Genomic DNA, 21,475 nt, shown 5'->3' with positions numbered 1-21,475 from the left:
CACTTTGAAAACGTTGAAACCACTCGTGCACTCTGCTACGGGATAGGCAATCATCGCCATAAACTTGTTTCATCAATTGAAACATTTCGGTAAAAGTTTTACCAATTTTAAAACAAAATTTAATGTTGGCTCTTTGTTCGAAGCTCATTTTCGCACCGAAAACACAAACATACTGACACTTAAAACGCAATAACTTCACTTCCAATCAATGAAATGTCATGAAATTCTCACTGGACAATCGATAAAGATAGCAGATATTATATTGCAGCATGAGAGATTATTTTGCTAGCGGTGACATGGGTTTTAAATAATAATTTAAGAATTTTAAAATTTTTTGCTCACAACAGTAGAGTAAATTATAAGTAATTAAGAGCTCATTTAGCAATGAATGTTTATTTGTTGCAGTTTATCGTTGATACTTATATAATACTTAAAAATATTTTATCAAGTTCTGCGAAAAACCACAACTGGCCTGAATATTGCGGACACAAGCACGAGTGTACACATTTTTATAATTAATAACAATTATTAAAGTAATTAAATGCAGTTTCGTGAGCCTTTAAAAATTTTGTCAATCAAAGTATTTTTTAAAAATCTATAATTTTCCAAAGTTCGGTAATAATCTTAAAAAATTATAAAAATATTAACGTAACTTTTTGTTTTTTATTTAAATATCAACTACTTTGCCCTACAAGTGCGTAAAATATACTTATTATGACATTAATTTTATTTAATCTTTTATGCTTTAATTTGCTAAGCCCAACCGCAATTCGTCACTCAATTGATGTGCCCACAATCAATATACTAAAATTAAACAGTAATCAACTGCCGAACATTTACAGTGATATCTGCATTGTTTAACTTAAAAACCAAATTAAAAACCTGAATTTTGCATACAACTGAAGCGGGGTTTTGCTCTAAGGGTCTCCTCATCAACTGCTTTTATTCCACCTAAACATTTTGATAATTTTATTAACACATATAAATCACATCTGGACAAGTACTTACTGATTCTTGAGCAAAATCAATACTCTCCGCTTCAGCACAAGTACAACAAATAATATTATGCCCTGTGAGGAATTCAACGTATTGATTATTACGATGATGAACGAATTATTGTGTGCAAATAAGTAGGTAAAGAACTCTAGAATCCATGAAACACCCATTACCAGGAATAAGCGTAGAAATGTTGAAAGCCTGTAAAAGGATTTTTAATAAGATAACTATAAAAAAGGTATCGTATATGAAAAATATCTGTAGTGCTATTGGATTAGGAGGATATCAAAAGTATTTTAGTATACACATAACTGTAATAATATGAAGCAATCATGCTTATCGTAAACTTCGCGTGAATGCCATTCCCCATGGAAAATTTCACACAAATGTAAATAACGATTGTTTTTTAATCGAAGTTAGTGAAATTTTGAAAAGTTATTTAAAAGGGTTTCATTATTATCCAAGGCAAATTAGTATACTTGAACGAAATATTTACAACAAAAATGAAAAAATAGAGTAAAGGACCAAAGGCGATAAAAAACGATCTATTAAGTAGATCATACAATTTTTTATCAAAGGTTAATTAAGGATTAATGAAATATATATAATATGCAAAAATTTTCGGACACAATTGTATTCCTCACGCTTTCGGTAATAGAAAATATCGATAACTATAAATCGATTAAAACATAAAAAATCGTACTGTTCTTCTGGTAGGTATTAAAATTGATAAAACAAATAAACATTATGACTAAAATTAGATTAAATAAATATTGACTAAGCAAGCGAAAGATTTCAAAACATCTAGCAAAAATTGTAATGAAAGAGTAAATGTTAAGAAATCGAAAAATAATCGATATGAAGTTTAATATAAATTAAAAGAAAAATGTGTACATAAAATATACAATAATTTTTTTGGCCAAATTGTATTCCTCACACTTTCTGTAATGAAAATTATCGAAAACTATTAATCGATTAAAACATATAAAATCGTTCTATTTTTCTGGTAGGTTCGAAAATTTGTAATACTTATTAACATTATGACTTAAATTATGCAATGTGTTTTATTTTATTTTCGAAAGAAAATGAATGTTTATCGATTTTTATCGATACTTTTTTTTATTAGATTAAATGAAATTTGAGAAAGAAAACGAAAATTATAGTGAAACAGTTAAATGTTAAGAAATCGAAAAGTAATCGATAAGAAGTTAAAATTTTTAAAAATTCTGTAATAATTTTAAAATAAAATAATAAACAAATAAGTTCAATTAAGCAGTTAAAATCAAAACTAACCGAAATAAAAATTTCTAGAATAAATAATTTCAGTCACTGCTTATTTATTTCTCAATATTTTATATCGATTAACTCTTATAACTTAAATAAAATTTCATGCTCTAATTTTTACTCTAAAATTTCACCTTGATTTGAAAAAGTAGCTTTCTTAAAGATATATTAATACTAATCATATATATATCTCTGGGGATAACTGTAAAAACCACTTACTTGTATTGCTGACTCGTCTCTTTCTTGAGCTCATACGAGTCTTCCTTGATTTGATACAAATTTATGACACTCATTGTGAAGAAGAAAACATTAAATAAATTCAGCAAACCGCTTGGACCTTGAAAATATAGCAGTGATGACCAATCTCTTGCTGTAAAAAAAATATGAAAATTAGAAATAAGATTAACTTCGGTTGCACCGAAATACAAATAGAAAGGGTTTCCTAGAAGTTAATTCCGATCGTTCATTTCTTATGGCAGCTATAAGCTATAGTGATCCGATCTGAACAGTTTCTTTGGAGAATACATTATTTCCTTTGGGTATAAAAAAGGTTCTTCGTATTATTGCAATGACGGCACCAATCATGCAAAGCTGCTTACATTTTATGAAACATTGACCATTGCCAAAGCCTGGCTTCCAAGCGTCGCTTACATCCGTATGTTCAATAGTTAAAGCGATAACTGTAAAAATCACTGCCGCTGACCACACATAAATCGAATAGTAAGCGAAACGTAAACGCGGACTGCTGGATTGCAGCTCATATCTGATGCCACGTATATTCAACCATAAGTCGAAACAAGTAACATTCAGCCAAAAGAAAGCAGATATCATGAAGAAATAGCACTAGACACCTACAGAGGGGAAGATTTATAGTTATAGATACAAAAAAAAACTGAACTATACACGGGAATTTTATGGACATTTTGTACGCACCCATTGCTTGACAGACATCCCAATTGTACCTGATCCACAAAACCGACGACAAAATTAGAATGCCGAGCGCGAAAGTGCCAAAGAAAGAGGCGAGACAGCGTAGTTGAGGCACATATAAATGCACACAAATTGTGACCAAGATGAACGGCACCTATATAGTAAATACTAGATAACGAAAAAAAACCAATAAAACATTTTCAAACAAATTTCCAAAAGTAGCCTTATAACTTAGTTACGTACGTGTCATATACAAATAAGTCGTCGCACTGTGTTGCGGCTAGTGGTAAAGTAACTTTTCTCCAATTATTTTTTTCAGTGTTTTTAATGATGCAATTTTGTCACAGACATTCCAAGTAAACAAAAAACACATAAAGCTTATTTTTATGTTGGCCCGTTGATTTTTAATTGATTTTAGAAGTCAAATATACAAAATTTTCACGAAAAGAGGGGATTTCAGGGCTGTATTCAAAATGATCTCATTTGATTTTGGTGACAGATATTTTGATTCGGAAAAAAAATCTGCCTTCGGACAAGTATCTTCTGTAAAACAAAGGAATGTTGTTTGAGACATTTTCATATGCACCTTTTTTAGAGCGAAAACCCGACTAAAGGTCCATTTTTCCTTTAAATTTGGGTTAGGTAAGCAATATCTAAAAAGTCCCAGAGAGTCCCAGTTCCAAACCACTACAGAAATGTTACATAATTTGTTTTCAACGAACTGTGAAAAAATCAGCTGCCCATATTTGCCCTCCTGGGAGTTATAGCGATTTTAGTATATCACTCTCAGTATTTATTCCCTAGAAATACAACGGAAATTATATTCGTGGCATTATATGCCACCAACTGTCCACAAGGTTCTTATTCATGGAGCTGAAATAATTCGTTCATTTTTGGTCCCCATTGGGCAACTATCAGAAGAAGCATTGGAAGCAGGAAACAAGGACTTCAGAAACACAAGGCTTTACCATGCGAGGAAAACATCAAGAAAAGACAATTGTGAAGACATATTACATTATCTGCTCGCCAATTCTGATCCCGCAATCACAAGTAGGAGAATACTGAAGGAGAAGAAACACCTGAAATTATCAGAGGAAGCAATGAACTTATTGGTAGATGACTGATAATTTGTAATTTTTCTGTAGAATGCAATAAAATATGCCTGTGTTATAAAATAGTATCTTCAAATTTTTTTTTATTCTACATCTATTCTAGCACTCCACAAAAATGAGCATAACTCTCTTAAAACTGAAGCTATTGACTTCAAACCGGTATCAAATTAAAGCTTTTATTGCCACCTTTCAAATAAGAAATGAAATAGATTTTGGTTTTATATAAAATTTCAGAGTTTTTCAACAAATATCGAAAAATCATGAAAATTTGACGTTTATAATTCTTGTTCGGACCACCCTATACTTTATTTAAAAAACTAATCATAGGGTATTTATCAGAAATAAAAGAAGAATTAAAATAAATTTTTTTTGTAAATTTTTCGAACAACTTTTTTTTTGACTTTTGTTGAAAATTTGACCCAACAATTTTTTTCGGTGTAAATTTTTTTTCACTCATTCTGTTTGGGATTTCATTCTGACCAATCTGTAGAAGTTTCTCATCGATACAATTAAAATTACAGTTTAGGCAATATGATTTCCAAAAAATTCCGGTTTCGCAACACTGTGCGTCGTTTGGATTTCCTTGAAACATACGATGGGATTCAAGTTCCATGTTTCGTTGTACCAAAAGGGTGTTAAACAAAAATCACGATGTGCTATATACTTATCTTTAGTCGCGTAATAAATAGTGCCGTTCTGTTAAAATATGAAAATATTACAGAATTTATTTGTTTTAATGCTTGCACCAACATTACCTCAAAGAGGATATTGAAATCTATGTCCAGTGCTGAGTTGAGAATTTTGAACTCCTCACACGGCATGCGCTGTTGCGGTATGAAATCCTCAAACACGTCGACATTTTTTTTTTCTGTGAAGTCTGACCTATAAGTGCTAATTCTGGGGTAATCAACGGCATTCCTGGGAGCGCATTTTTTCGTCTCATTGTCCAACAGCTCGTTGGGTAAGCAACAGAGTTGTATGCATTGCTTCAGCTTGCAGGCACAGCCCCTTATGTGCGGTGTTGCGGTAACAAATGTGCCATCGGAGAGTTCCTCATAACTGTAGGTGGCTGTCATGTTTTGAGGTATGCGTAAGCCCTGATATGTGTATGAACCATCTGCATTTGATCGTACATTTACTAGACTAACGGTGTCTCGAAATGCACAATTCGGTATGTCAGCAGCTGCGTAAAGGTTTCTGAGCTGAATCGCCAAAGCGATCACGATTAATTGCTTTCCGAAATGTTTTGACATTTTTTAATGTTTTTTTTTATTTTTGTCGCAGATATTTTAGTATACTACAGTCCTAATATTTCACTACGCGATTTCCAGTCAACATCACGCACCGAAAGCTTGCTTCGAACTGTTCTCGAGTACTGTTTGAAAGAGATAGAGTTGTCGACACTGTTCTTATCAATCCATTTTAAAGAAAACCTATTATTTGCTGCAAAATATATATTTTATATTTACGCATTTAAACGCAAATGTGTTGGTGTTTTCAATAAAAATTATGCTAAATTCTTATCGAAAATTTTCAGAGAAATAACAAATCGGAAATATATATTTTGAATGCTCAACAAAAAAACCATAACGAAATCTATAACACCCTTCACAGTGTTCTTTTTATAACATAAAAGTTATATAAGATATTTGATTTTTCCTGATATTTTTTCGGAAATGAAATTTTATGGCTGCTTAAAAATATGGTGATCCGATCCGATCTTTTCTCGTGTACAGCTGTGCTTTCGTGCTCTTAGAAATTTGTTTAATTTATATAATATTTAAAATTTTGTGGTGATTATCTGAACTAAGTGATCCGTTAAGAAAAGTATCACTGTTATATTGCCCTATTAAAGCAATTGAAATTTACTTTAATTGCGTGTTGGCTAATTTTAATTTATTCCGCCGAGTCATTTTCAATTTGTTTTTGTGCTACGTTTTAAATAGTGCAATTGTCAGTGTCAATTTATATTGCTGACTTGAAAACAGAAATTGAATTGTTTAAAGTTTTTAAGCAGGCGCGCAATGGTTTCAAGGAAATTGGTCGTGAGCTTGAAACCCTTACCGAAAATTTTAGGCATTATGAAACGCTGTTTCAATTATTTCAATGCCTAAATGTGCAGGAAGAGAATCCAAAACCTTCATCTAAAAGTAAACGTCCGTCTGATGAAGATACCACTGTATCTTCCTTAAAAAGAATGCTTCCACCCACTATTGACCTCATTAATCTTTCATCCCCTTGTCTTCAAGGAGAGAAGGTTCCGTCTGCTCAGGACACAGAGAAAACTGTTACTGAACACGGTAAGCGGAAAATTTGTCAAGATCCGCCTCCAAATACCTCCAAGTCAGCTAATAAAAACTTAGTTATAATACCGCGGAAAAAGGCAATTTTTATCTCGAGACTCGCTGCGGATACCACAGTCGATGATATAAAAAGTTACATCTCGTCGAAATTAAAAACGGTAGATACAAACATCCGTAAATTTGATTTCAAATACAACAAGTATATTTCGTCGTTTAAGATCGACGTATCTGCTGACAATTTTCAATTGATACTTGACAACTCATTCTGGCGATCTGGGGTCTTTGTGTGCGAATTCGAGCTCAAACGTGATAAGCCCCCTTTAGTTATCACTAAAATTCCAAGAAATCCCGTGAATACAAAAAACTATTTAACAATAATTCGCTGATTATTTATTATCAAAAGGTTAGAGGTCTTAACACACAAATTACTGATTTGTATTTAAACAGCATTGATTGTAACTTTAAAATCATTGCTTTCACAGAAACTTGGCTAAAGCCTCATATTTTTGATAATGAAATATTCAACAGCGAATTCGAAATCTTTAGGTATGACCGGCTGAACAGAAAAGGAGGTGGTGTCTTGTTTGCTGTTCATTCTTCAATTCCATCTAAAGAAGTCGATGTTTCGCATGCAGACTTCATAGAATTTAAGTGCATTCGTATTTGCGTTAATAGTGGCCATATCTACTTAATCTTTTTTTTATATACCGTCTCACTCGGACATATCTGTTTATATGTAGCATGCTTCATTAATAATTAATGTTTTCTCAATGGCTAATAATACTGATTCCGTGATTGTTTTGGGAGATTTCAATTTACCGTGTGTATCATGGAAATCTATTGATGATTACACCATTCCTATTAATCCTCTCTTATGTTTTAACGAGTTCTTAGATGAAATGTCGGAGTTGGGTCTTAACCAAATTAATTTAATTTCAAACGAGTTTGGTAAGTTCTTAGATCTAGTTTATATTGATAACGCTTCCATGTTCTCCGTTGTCCGATGTGATCCTTTGGTTCGGCCAGAGAACCCGTATCATCCTGCTTTGGAAATTAACATCGAAATCATAGCCAACTTTGCTCATAATAATACACAAGACCTTCGTTATCGGTTCAACTTTGCGAAAGCTAATTTTAAGAAAATTAATTACGAACTTTCTAAAGTAACTTGGCCAGATTACAGTGGCTATATTGAATTTAGTGCTTCCCACTTTAATGAAACTATTTTAAACTTATTTGAAATATATGTTCCGAAGTGTGTCGTTACTCAAAAAATGAGCTCTAATTTATGGTTTTCGGAATTATGTAAATTAAAAAATAGAAAATCTCGTGCTCTTAAACTTTTTAAAAAGACTGGTTTAGTTGCTGGCTATTCAAAATATTCTAAATTGCGTCGATAATTTGCTGAACTTAACAAAATATGTTAAAATAATTATATAAATAAAGTAAAAAATAATATTATACGTAATCCAAAATTGTTCTATGGTTTCGTCAACTCCAAACGCAGGATTTCTAACTTTCCGTCCGCTCTGATATATAAGTCTAGTGACAATCACGCCATTTTTAATATGTTCGCTGAATTATTTAAGTCCAATTACTCTCCAAAATCTCAAAATGTTCTGCATCAGCACAAGTTATGTCCGATTTCTGTCATCTTCACGCATTTTCCACGGTTTTTAAAGCTAAAGGCGCTCTTAGTTTCGTTAAACGTGGGTCTAAAGAATTTAGAGATCCGCTTACCACAAAAATTCTTTTTACATCTCTGGTAAGGCCTATATTATAGTATGCTTCTGTGGTTTGGAACCCTAGTTACCAAGTCCATTCGAATAAGTTAGAGTCCTTTGCATTGGGATTCCAGTTTAAATATTCCCCCTTACACTAACCGTTTAAAACTTAAAAATCTCCCGACACTCGCTAGTCGTAGGGAGATGCTTGGTATAATATTTCTTGTAAAACTCATGAAATGGTCAGTCTGTAGTCCATCTCTCTTATCTGATATTAATTTTAACGTTCCCGCTCGCTCTACGAAGCAGTTTAGATCCTTACTTTTAAAATTTTCTAGAACAAATTTTGAGTTAAACGAACCATTCCGCCGTATATGTCATGATTTCAATTCTCGTTCTAGCACATTTGATCTAACAGACTCACTCTTTACCATTAAAAATATTATTTTATCTACTCTTAACAAGTAACATTTAAAAATTATAAACTTTAATTTAATTCTTAATTTTGGCTGTTGCAATTTTTGTTTCTGTGGCCGGTATGGTCGCCAGTATGCCGGTGCAAGTCCTTTGAATGGCCCCCACGTCTGGATAACGCTGTGCTTTCATGGGCTAATGCATTTCCGAAAAGGAAAAAGTCGCCATATCAGGTGAATAACAATTTTTTTTTTAATCAAGAAGGAATCGAGCCTCAAAGTTTTGGTGCTTATACAGCCGCTGCATGAAGTGCTCTGGTTCTAAGGCCAATTTCTTCGAAAATATTCCGAGCATACAAATGAAACTTCGGGACTATATTTTTGAATAGTTTTTCAATTGTTTAGAGCGAAAAAAATTGTTTAATTTTTTTTTTAATTCTAAAGGTATCTCCCCCCTTAAGTCCCCATCATAGGCGAAAAGGTGGGGTCATGGTGTGGGGTGCCATCACGATTTATGGAACCTGAGGATAAACGACGATCGCTTCAAAACACTGCTTGAGTCCGTATTTCCAAAATACTTTTCTTATAAAAAATTTAAGAGTCGAAGTGCGTCTATTGTAATTAAGGAACATTATTATACTACAACTTATTGATACGAACAGTGTATTTGAAAACCTTCACGAAAAATATAGTTGACGTAGCAGTGATTTGGTCTGATTCATGGCAACTTGAGATGCCTCAGAGATGTACATATCAAAACATGATTTCTGTAAGTCACAGCATGCTGCTAAACAAAAAATCCACGATTTTCAAGAAACTAATGAATTGCTCTTGTTTTCATGATATTGTTTGTTTATATTTTAATACATGATCAGTTAGTTGGTAATAAAATGTATGCATTCAGTCATTCTTAGGGTTCTGCGCCTTTATTTCGATATATGATATAGATAGGACTTTATACTAAGCCAAGGCTGGGTAGTCGAAAAAGTCTTTTTGTATTTCTAATCAAATTTCAACTTATTTTTTTTTATATTTATAATCAACTTTAATGAACCAATATGTAACATTTTGGTCCCCCCTATTTCTCCTAGAGACATTATTTCCATCAGTGTAAAACATATCTGGTTTCTCGGAGAAAAACTGCGAGAAGTAATTTTCACAAACTTCTCTTGAAGCCAACTTTTTATTTCTTTAAGGAAGCTCTGCGTTGACCGATTGCTTGTTTCAATCTGATCAGTTGTTGACAGTAAAATGTCGAATCAATCGTTCGACCATGCGTGAGCAGCTCATAGTGGATGATTCCTTTCCTTTCCAATCCCACCAAACACTCAGCATAACCTTTCGAGGCGTCAATCCTGGCTTTGCGATCATTTGTTGAGCTTCGCCACGTTTGGACCATGATCTTTTATGCACATTATTGTCGTATTTCATTCACTTTTCGTCTGCTGTTACCGTTCGCTTCAGAAATGGTTCGATTTCATTTCGTTTTACTCATTCTTGAACAGCTGTAAATTTTTTTCCACTTTCCAGAGTTTAACTTTTTTTTGGTTAAATGGAGATTAAAATCTTTCCAACACAATATGGTATGACACAATGTGATTGATGGCGGCAACATCTATTGTCAAAATACGTTAGGGCTTTTTCAACTAACTAACTAATAAACGTTCAGAAATTTCGTTAAATTCTCTGGGTTCTTATATGGTACTAAGTGGGTTCTCACTTGGAAGCACAATTCCACCTAATGATCTCAAGATGCTTCGACATTTTCTTGATATACCAGAGATTTGAAAAATTAGTCGATAGAGCGGAAATAATTTGTTCGATTATATGTACCGATGTAGCGACATTTTCAATTGAGAATAAGTTTGTGATGCAAACAGATCCCTACAAATATTTTGTTGGATCAATGTGGACACAAATGTTTAAGATCGATAGATATAAATGAATTTAATCGACGATCGAATAGTAAAAGTTTTAAAGCCCTGGTGTCAAAGCCAAATTTGTCTTCGTGGTTCATGTTGGAAAAAGAACTGCCGTCAAAGATGTATTTTCAAGCTAGAATTATTAAATAAAAGCTTCAGAAATTTTCAGATTTAACCGTATCGCGGCATCCCATGTTTGTTTTAAACTCTACTCAACATTATAATTTGCTTTAGATCGACATGAAGGACTGGCGTGAGTGTTACCACAAATGCCGTTCTTCAATTCAGAGTCGTCCTTCCAGAAATCGTTCAAGCACTGACAAAAATAACCGAATGGAAGAATTGAACAACTGCAGTAAAAGCGTCGAATGTGATCAACGTACTCTGTAACTTCGAGTTTATTGTTGGAATTATCTGCCACAGTGATGTTTTGTCACTGACGCAGCCACTTAGTGTGATTCTACACAACGTATCAGTCGGCCTTTCGAAAGCATCAAAAGTCATAATAACATTGGTTGCAGCACTAAACACACGAAGAATGTATGCTGATCATCACTTTAATGAAATTTTACATTGCTACACAGATGGCTGAAAAATTAAAAGTTCAAATGAAAAAATTCAGAACATGTAGTTGTTAAAGCCGTCGAAACAATCACCCATCTCAAAGCTGTGAAGGATTTCTGCATACTCGTACATTCCACTCATTGACACGGTTATGCAAGACTTAAAACACGGTTTTCCGATGAAGTTCTTGAAAGTTTCAATTTGAGTCAGCTGTTGATAAAATTTAACCTAAGTTTAGAAGAAAAAGATATAACTACACTCTGTGAATGCCTAGTTCGACGTTTTGCGAAAATCTTGCCAGGAAACAAAAGAACTACATAAATCGAAGCTCAAAGCAGAAGTAGCCCTTTGACAACAACAATGGAATATGCAAATGTCTACGAGAACAGAAGTGATTTTTGCCCTAGAAACCCTCAGCACTTGCGATAAAGATATATGTATATCCGACGATTCATACTCTTCTTCACGTACTTTGCACTTTGCCAGCTGGTAAAGGACCATTTTCTTCTGTGCGCCATATCAAGGCTTGGCTCAGAACAACGATGCACCAGAAAGATTGAACGGCTTAGCACTCCTCAACATAAACTACGACATTGCGGTGGCACCAGAAGAAGTAATAAAGAGATAAAGTAAAACTAGTGTATATAACGAGATACACTCATATAGTGTTATGCTGTATTTTATACAAAATAAAACGTTTGATGCTGTAAATACAAGGTGCGTTCCGGCAAAGTAAACAGGGAACGATTCACTAATATTAATCAAATGCAATATTTTATGATGACTAAATTACAAAATGCATTGATTATTTTATTTCGTATAGAAAACATATTATTTCGGTTTCAAAAATACAAGGTCGTTAAAACAGGACTTCTTGCAAAAATCAAAACAATAGTCTTCTTCTTCTTCAAACAGCTTCTTGCACAGCCCAAAAGCATTTCAAACGAGTGTTTAAGCTCGTTGGCCGGTATGGCCACCAGTATACCGACCTTTTGAATGGCCCTTCGTCTGCATAACGCTTTCCTTTAATGGGCAAATGCATTTTTCTAAAAGGGACTAAGTCGCAGGGTGCCATATCAGGTGAATACGGATAATGGTTATTGGTTAAAATGTCATTTTTGGTCAAATAATCGTCCTTCGAATGTTGGATTCTGAGCAATTTTTGGTCGTCAGTCAATTTGTGCGGAACAAACCGTGCACACACCTTTCGTAAGCCCAAATGTTGGGTCAAAATGCGATAAATCGATGTTTTGGAGATATTCAATTCCATGTCCATAAATTTGAATGATGGTTTCGGTTGATTTTTGATGAATTCACGCACAGTTTCGATGGAATTTCCGGTGGTTACGGATTTTGATTGGCCCACATGTTGATCGTCATTTACGACCTCACGACCACTTTGAAAACGTCGAAACCACTCTGGTACGGGATAGGCAATCACCGCCATAAACTTGTTTCATCAATTGAAACATTTCGGTAAAAGTTTCACCAATTTTAAAACAAAATTTAATTTTGGCTCTTTGTTCGAAGCTCATTTTCACACCGAAAACACATACACACTGACACTTAGAACACAATAACTGCACTTCCAATCAATAAAATGTAATGAAACTCTCACTGGGCAATCGGTAAAGACTGCAAATTCAAAAGCACTATTCGACATATAGATTACGCGCTATATTCAAAAAGTCCTCTTTACTTTGAACCACCTTGTATATATCAAAAATAAAATTATACTCGTAGTCTATAGTTACACATTTCTCAAATCAAGTACAAAATTATATTGTTGACCCCATAAAATTCGACACTGGATCCGCTCCTACACATGTGTATTACGCCAATTGGGGATTGGCGGTAACATGGATTTTGAATAATTAACTAAGAATTTTAAAATTTTTAACAAAGTCATATTACTTCTTACTTATAACAGTAGAGTAAAGGAAAAGTAATTATGAACTCATTTAGCAATGAATGTTTATTTGTTGCAGTTTATCGTTTACATTTAGACTTAAACATATTTTATCAAGTTCTGCGAAAAACCACAACTGGCTTGAATATTGCGGACACAAGCACGAGTGTACATATTTTTATAATTAATAACAATTATTAAAGTCATTAAATGCAGTTCCGTGGGCCTTTACAAATTTTGTCAGTCAAAGTATATCTTAAAAATCCGAGACGTAATCTATAATTCTCCAAAGTTCGGTAATAGTCTTAAAAAAAAATTATAAAAATATTACAGTCCATTTTTTTTAATTAAAATATCAACTACTTTTCCCTACAAATGACTTAAAAATAATAAAAAATTCGACATTTTTATACATAGCACTTTTGAACACAAGAAGGGTAAGCGTAGATTAGTTGATACCCACAAATATGTACAAGGTCTGTCGCAAAAGAAACAGAACTTTTTAAATATAACTGTTTCTGGTGGCGCCACCTATTAGTGGGTATTTGAAATAAAAAGTTTGATCTCTTGTTGACATTTCGTAAAAAATTTAAAGTCGATGTTATCGATTAAAAAGTGACAGCAGCTTTTGGTCATCGGTCGTAAAATGCATTTTGAACAAAGAGCAAATATTAAATTTTGTTTTAAACTTGGGAAAACGTTTACTGAAACATTTCAAATGATGAAAAAAGTTTATGGTGATCAGTGCCTATCCCGTAGTAATGTGCATGAGTGGTTTAAGCGATTCCAAGAAGGTCGTGAGGACCCTGTGACGATCAGAAGTCACCGAAAAAAAGGCGTCTTCAGAAGTAAAAAGTAAAGACAATGCTGATTTGTTTTTACGATTCCGAGGGTATTGTATATCGAGAGTTCGTCCCACCTGGCCAAACGATTATTGCTGTGTTTTACCTTGGTGTTATGAAGTATCTTTTGTCACGCATTCGTCGTGCTCGACCACAATACCGTGAGGCAGGGTCCTGGCGCCTGTTGCACGATAATGCGCCGTGTCATCGGTCGACGCTTGTCACTAATTTTTTGCCAAAAAATTCCATATTAACCATTAATCACTCACCCTACTCACCTGATCTGGCACCCTGTGATTTTTACCTATTTGGAAAACTATAAGTTTCAGCTATCCAAAAGGCGACGACCGATATTCTCAAGAGCATTCCGAAAAATGACCTTAAACACTCATTTGAAATGCAAATTGACCGGGCTAAACACTACATCGAAGCACAAGGAAACTACTTTGAATAAAAAATTATAACTGTTGAAATATATTAATTTTTTTTTTAACAGTCCTGTTTCTTTTGCGACAGACCTTGTATATAGTTTAAAGAAATTCTTAAAACTTAAGTAAAATCTTTAACATATTCTTAAAATTTCATTGCATATTTGCTTTGTTTTAAGAAATCTTTTAATCTTTGATGCTTTAATTTGCTAAGCGTAACCGCAATTCGTCACTCAATTGATATACTCATAATTAGTATGAAATTAAGTGGTAATCAATTGTCGAACATATACCGTTACCAAATTAAAAAACTGCTTCTGCATTTTGCATATAACTGAAGCGGGTTTTTGCTCTAAGGGTCTCCTCATCAAGTGCTTTTATTCCACCTAAAAATTTTTATAATTTTATTAACACATGTAATCACATCTGGACAAGTACTTACTGATTCTTGAGCAAAATCAATACTCTCCGCTTCAGCACAAGTACAACAAATAATATTATGCCCTGTGAGGCATTCAACGTATTGATTATTACGATGATAAACGAATTATTGTGTGCAAATAAGTAGGTAAAGAACTCTAGAATCCATGAAACACCCATTACCAGGAATAAGCGTAGAAATGTTGAAAGCCTGTAAAAGGATTTTTAATAAGATAACTATAAAAAAGGCTGCGTATATGATAAATATCTGTAGTGCTATTGGAATAGGGGGATATCAAAAGTATTTTAGTATACACATAACTGTAATAATATGAAACAATCATGCTTATCGTAAACTTCGCGTGAATTCCCATGGAAAATTTCGCACAAATGTAAATAACGATTGCTTTTTAATCGAAATTAGTGAAATTTTGAAAAGTTATTTAAAAGGGTTTCATTATTATCCGAGGCAAATTAGTATACTTGAACGCAATATTTTGTATTAACATTTATAATACGTATCAACATTATAATTAAAATTCCTCAATGTGTTTTTTTTTAAAGAAAACAAATTTCTATCGATTTTTATCGATATTTTTTTTATTACATTAAATAAATATTGACCATGGAAGTTAAAGGTTTTAAAAAATTGTAATGAAACGTTAGTAAACGTTAAAAAATCGAAAAATAATCGATAAGAAGTTTAATAAAATAATAATTAAATAATACTAAAAATTTTAGACAAACTGTATTCCACACACTTTCTTTAATGGAAAATATCGATAACTATAAATCAATTAAACTTAAAAAATCGTTCCGTTTTTCTGGTAGGTATTAAAAGATTTAATACAAATTAAATTTTTTTTTTAGAAAATAAATGTTTATCGATTTTTATCGATAATTTTTTTTTAGTAAGATTAAATAGATATTGATCAAGCAAGCGAGAGGTTTTAAAACACCTAGCACAAATTGTAATAAAACAGGAAATGCTAAGAGATCGAAAAATAATCGATAAGAAGTTTAATAAAAATAAAAAAAATGTTAAAATATTATATATAAAAGATATTTTAAATTTTTTTGCCAATTTGTATTCCTCACACTTTCGGTAATGAAAATTATCGATAACTATAAATCGGTTAAAACATAAAAAGTCGTTCTGTTTTACTGGTAGGTATTAAAATTTATAATACTAATTTACATTATGACTTAAATTACGCAATGTGTTTTATTTTATTTTCGAAAGAAAATAAATGTTTATCGATATTTTTTTATTACGAGTAGATTAAATAAAATTCGAGAAAGAAAGCGAAAATTAGAATGAAACAGTTAAATGTTAAGAAATCGAAAAATAATCGATAAGAAGTTAAATAAAAGTTATTAAAAATTTTCTATATGTATATCTATATGCATGATTGTTTGTATTAATAGGAAAATAATAAACAAATTATTTCAATTAAGCAGTTAAAATCAAAACAAACCGAAATGCAAACTTCTAGAATAAATACTTTCAATCGCTGCTTATTTATTTCTCAATATTTTATATCGATAAACTCGTATACCTTAAATAAAATTTAATGTTCTCATTTTTACACTAAAATTTCACCTTGATTTGAAAAAGCAGCTTTCTTAAACATATTAATACTAATAATGTGTATAACTACTGGGGATAACTGTAAAAACCACTTACTTGTATTGCTGACTCGTCTCTTTCTTGAGCTCATACGAGTCTTCCTTGATTTGATACAAATTTATGACACTCATTGTGAAGAAGAAAACATTAAATAAATTCAGCAAACCGCTTGGACCTTGAAAATATAGCAGTGCTGACCAATCTCTTGCTGTAAAAAATATGAAAATAAGAAATAAGATTAACTTCGATTGCACCGAAATACAAATAGAAAGGGTTTGCTAGAAGTTAATTTCGATCATTCACTTCTTATGGCAGCTATAAGCTATAGTGAGCCGATCTGAACAATTTCTTTGGAGAATACATTATTGCCTTTGGGTATAAAAAAAGTTCTTCGTATTATTTCAAAGTCGGTACTTGTTATGCAAAGCTACTTACATTTTATGAAACATTGACCATTGCCAAAACCTGGCTTCCAAGCGTCGCTTACATCCGTATGTTCAATAGTTAAAGCGATAACTGTAAAAATCACTGCCGATGACCACACATAAATCGAATAGTAAGCGAAACGTAAACGCGGACTGCTCGATTGCAGCTCATATCTGATGCCACGTATATTCAACCATAAGTCGAAACAAGTAATATTCAGCCAAAAGAAAGCAGATATCATGAAGAAATAGCACAAGACACCTACAGAGGGGAAGATTTATAGTTATAGATACAAAAAAAACTGAACTATACACGGGAGTTTTATGGACATTTCGAACGCACCCATTGCTTGACAGACCTCCCAATTGTACCTGATCCACAAAACCGACGACAAAATTAGAATGCCGAGCGCGAAAGTGCCAAGGAAACAGACGAGACAGCTATTGTGCAGGCAGCGTAGTTGAGGCACATATAAATACACACAAATTGTGACCAAGATGAACGGCACCGATATAGTAAATACTAGATAACGAAAAAAAAACAAAAAAACATTTTCAAACAAATTTCCAAAAGTAGTCTTATAACTTAGTTACGTACGTGTCATATACAAATAAGTCGTCATTGGGATTTTCTTAAAACATTCGACGGGATTCAAGTTCCATGTTTCGTTGTACCAAAAGGGTGTTAAACAAAAATCACGATGTGCTATATATTTTTCTTTAATCGCGTAAAAAATAGTGCCGTTCTGTTAAAATATCAAAATATTACACAATTTATTTGTTTCAATGCTTGCATTAACATTACCTCAAAAAGAATATTGAATTCTATGTCCAGTGCTGAGTTGAGAATTTTGAACTCCTCACAAGGCATGCGCTGTTGCGGTATGAAATCCTCAAACACGTCGACATTTTGTTTTTCTGTAAAATCTGACCTATAAGTGCTTATTCTGGGGTAATCAACGGCATTCCTGGGAGCGCATTTTTTCGTCGTATTGTCCAACAGCTCGTTGGGTAAGCAACAGAGTTGTATGCATTGCTTCAGCTTGCAGGCACAGCCCCTTATGTGCGGTGTTGCGGTAACAAATGTGCCATCGGAGAGTTCCTCATAACTGTAGGTGGCTGTCATGTTTTGAGGTATGCGTAAGCCCTGATATGTGTATGAACCATCTGCATTTGATCGTATATTTACCAGACTAACGGTGTCTCGAAATGCACAATTCGGTATGTCGGCAGCTGCGTAGAGTTTACTGAGCTGAATCGCCAAAGCGATCACGATTAATTGCTTTCCGAAATGTTTTGACATTTCCTTATGTTTTTTATTTTATTTTTGTATCTTTTATCAATGCAAAAATTATGTGTTTGAAAAAGTTGCGATTATTTACTATACTACAGTCCTAATATTTCACTACGCGATTTCGAGTGAACATCACGCACTGAAAGTTTGCTTCAAACTGTTCTTGAGTACTGTTTGAAAGTGGTGGAGTTGTCGACACTGTTCTTATCAATCCATTTCAGAGAAAAACAAAAATAATTTTGCGGCTCGAAAATACTTATTTCATATCATATAAATGCAAATGTGGTAGTGTTTTCAATGAAATAACAAATACAAGGTCTGTCGCAAAAGAAACAGGACTGTTAAAAAAAAAACAAAAAATTAATATTTTTCATGTACTTGCGTATAAAATTGCCTATAATATATGCTTTAGTTCAAGTAAATCGGTTAAATAATTCGCTCGCAATTTCGACGGCCGGATAAGAAAGTTTGTGAAGTGCAGTGGTTCTGAGGGCTATTTCTTCGAAAATATTCGGGGTATACCAATAAAACTTCGGGACTATATTTTTGAACAGTGTTTCAATTGTTTAGAGCGAAACATTTTTTTTAAGTTTTTGAAAATTCTTAAGTCCCTACCACAGCCGAGAAAGTGCGATCATGGTGTGGTGTGCTATCACGTTTTATAGAACAATTGACTTGATTTCATCGATTTGAAGATGAACGACGATCGCTTCAAAACACTGTTTGAGTCTGTTATTCCAAAATACTTTTCGTATAAAAAATTTAAGAGTTTTGAGTAGCTTTAAGAAAATGTTTGAAAAACACAATTTTGTTAAGTTTGAATAATCATTTGAATATTATAATTAAAGTACATAAAACGTAACCGTGCGCATAACGTAATGACTAGCGGTGTAAACAAGATTTGTTCATAAAAAAGTATGTCAGTTACGTTAAGGAACATTATTATACTACAACTTAATGATACGAACAGTGTATTTGAAAGTAAATTGGTCTGATTCATGGCAACTTGAGATGCCTCAGAGATGTACATATCAAAATATGGTTTCTGTAAGTCTTATCACGCTGATATACAAAACATCCATGATTTTCTATAAACTAATGAATTTGCTCGTGTATATCGTGAAAATTGCTTGTTTGTATTTTAAAAAATTATCAGTTAATTAGTAATAAATATTTTTCTTTCAGACATTTTTTGGGATCTGCGGAAGGTTTTAATAAAAATGAAACGTGGAGACTTATAATCGAAAATTTGCCCTGTTTTTCTCAACAAAGAGGTTCCTGTGTGCTTCAAAAGTTATTGACATGCTCTCGAAAACAATGATGTTGCTGATTTTTTAGAAATTGGTTTTATAATAAACTATTTTGAAAATAGGACATCGTTTTACGACACGGAAGAGGGCACTTAGAGCTACACGATCTTGAGTGGAGGACAGCAAGGCTTTGTCTTGGCCCCCCTACTATGGAACTTGATGTACGACGGAAAGTTAAGTAAGTTAAGTACACATCAACCAAAAAATGTGTAGCAATCGCATATTCAGATGACCTCATAGCGGTAGCCAACTTATTAAATACGTTTAGGAAGAGGATCTACAGAGCAACAGCTACCATAACAGGGCACTGGCAATTTGGAGAACATGCGTCCAAAATGAGTATGCCCTACAACGACATCTGCCGAGGCTGTGAAATAGCAGGGAACAAGGAAACAATTTTCCACTTTCTCTGTGAATGCCCAGCCCTATCACAGATCCGACACAGAACACTTGGAATCCATCAAGCACCAAACCTTGAATGGATGTCTACAAAAAGCATATCGGACATAAGTAGCTTCATCGAAACCTCAAAATGGTTTGAAAGAGAAGGTGAAACGTGATAGCAAATATAAAAGGTCTACGAATAATGCATCAAAATGGCACAGCCAGTGCTAATTGAGCCCGAAAGACAACACCTACCTACCTACTTATGTACCATTTTGTACAACATCGTCTTCGTAAACTTTACCAATTTCATTGGTGGCTTGCGTGGCGTTCTTCCCTTTTTTATATAAAAATTTCAAAAAATAGCGAATTTCTTCATTATTTTTGCTCATTCTTGAACAGTTGTAACTTTTTTTCGACTTCCCCGAATTTTTTATTAAATGAAGCTTAAAATCTCACTTTACTAACACTATATGGTATGACACAATGTGATTGGTAGCACTGGAGATATACGACTACAACGACAACTATCCACAAAATACGAAAATACTTTTTCGACTACCCAATAATTTTATAGTTTGCAAAGCAGACCACCACTACTGCTAATGAAATAATGTACCTCTATCTATTAATGTGTACTACCCAATAGACCAGCATAATTTGGATTTTAAGAACTCATTGCCTTTAGCAATTTATAAAAAGAGATTAATTCTTGAAAGAAACGTGTAATTTTTGGCGCTGCCACAATCGCACAAATTTCTCACATTGCTTACTGCTTGTTTGCAATTCATTAATATTTTGTACACATTTCCAATAGCTGTCAACATATGTAATACACATATGCTATTACTTGTATTACATACTTATTCACACTTGATGACATAATGCCGGATCTACGCACCTTCTTTGATATCTTGACAGGATTTCACGCCTCAAAAGCCATTGTCGACCACACACAAAACACGGAATTCATCCAATTTCGTTGAAAATTTGCCAACACACAAAGCCGCTGCTAAGTAGAAGTAGAAAACTCCCCGCCAAAGGACATTGCGTTTAAAAAGGCGCATGGACAAATGTAAAATCATGCACTCACACACACACAAATATTTGTGACTATACGCTACTTTTCGCCAAATTGTTGCTGTCAATTCTGTTGAACCGAATACAATAAGTTCGGCAAAAAGTCAAAATTCGGCAGCACTTAATCCAATTTAAGAGGTCGTTCCGTACGCTTTTCACCATTCGCCGCCATTCATGCGCTCCACTCAAACAGCCGGCCAGCGGACGCTGAGATGAGACGGAAATTGCTACGGCTACTGTTGAGCTGCCGAACATTGGATAACAAGGGACCCTTTCTAATGCCCCATAAAGGTGTGATAGTCCTAAGCTGCTTGCGCATATCACAAAGTAGAGCAACAATGACCGACAAGCAACTGAATAACTGCACTTTTTCTTGATTTTTGCTTCCTTGAGCACATTGTACATTTATGTATGTCGAGTCCTTACTTGAAGAATGGAAGGATGTTTGCGACAATAAACTAATAAAAATGTCAAAACGCATCAAAAGTGTGCAAAGATTACGGCT

At 33.4% G+C, this 21,475-nt stretch overlaps 1 protein-coding gene and 1 pseudogene across 1 annotated transcript; both read right to left on the bottom strand.

The window, feature by feature from the left end:
- Positions 1-374: 374 nt before the first annotated feature.
- Positions 375-5,719, bottom strand: LOC125778644 (G-protein coupled receptor Mth2-like; annotated as a pseudogene).
- Positions 5,720-13,215: 7,496 nt separating this feature from the next.
- On the bottom strand, positions 13,216-18,205 carry LOC105223519 (G-protein coupled receptor Mth2-like). The gene is made up of 7 exons (XM_049457351.1): positions 17,708-18,205; positions 17,501-17,648; positions 17,246-17,425; positions 16,913-17,164; positions 16,535-16,685; positions 14,870-15,058; positions 13,216-14,813 (listed from the first exon to the last, which is right to left on the bottom strand). The coding sequence occupies exons 1-7, from the start codon at positions 18,203-18,205 to the stop codon at positions 14,795-14,797; spliced, it is 1,437 nt and encodes a 478-aa protein (XP_049313308.1). The 3' UTR covers positions 13,216-14,794.
- Between the last annotated feature and the right edge of the window lie 3,270 nt (positions 18,206-21,475).

Source organism: Bactrocera dorsalis, chromosome 5 (assembly GCF_023373825.1).
Source record: "Bactrocera dorsalis isolate Fly_Bdor chromosome 5, ASM2337382v1, whole genome shotgun sequence".
Taxonomy (NCBI): Eukaryota; Metazoa; Arthropoda; class Insecta; order Diptera; family Tephritidae; genus Bactrocera; species Bactrocera dorsalis.
The sequence above is the reverse complement of the archived record's forward strand: the minus strand, read 5'-3'. Positions and strand labels throughout refer to the sequence as shown.

What these genes read in the sequence shown, in the direction of transcription:
- LOC105223519 (XM_049457351.1), bottom strand. Translation starts at nt 18,205, where the DNA reads ATGTCAAAACATTTCGGAAAGCAATTAATCGTGATCGCTTTGGCGATT. An exon ending in AATTCAATATTCTTTTTGAG is followed by an intron (nt 17,649 to 17,707) that starts GTAATGTTAATG and finishes ATATTTTAACAG; the next exon opens with AACGGCACTATTTTTTACGC. An exon ending in GAGACGAGTCAGCAATACAA is followed by an intron (nt 15,059 to 16,534) that starts GTAAGTGGTTTT and finishes ATCCTTTTACAG; the next exon opens with GCTTTCAACATTTCTACGCT.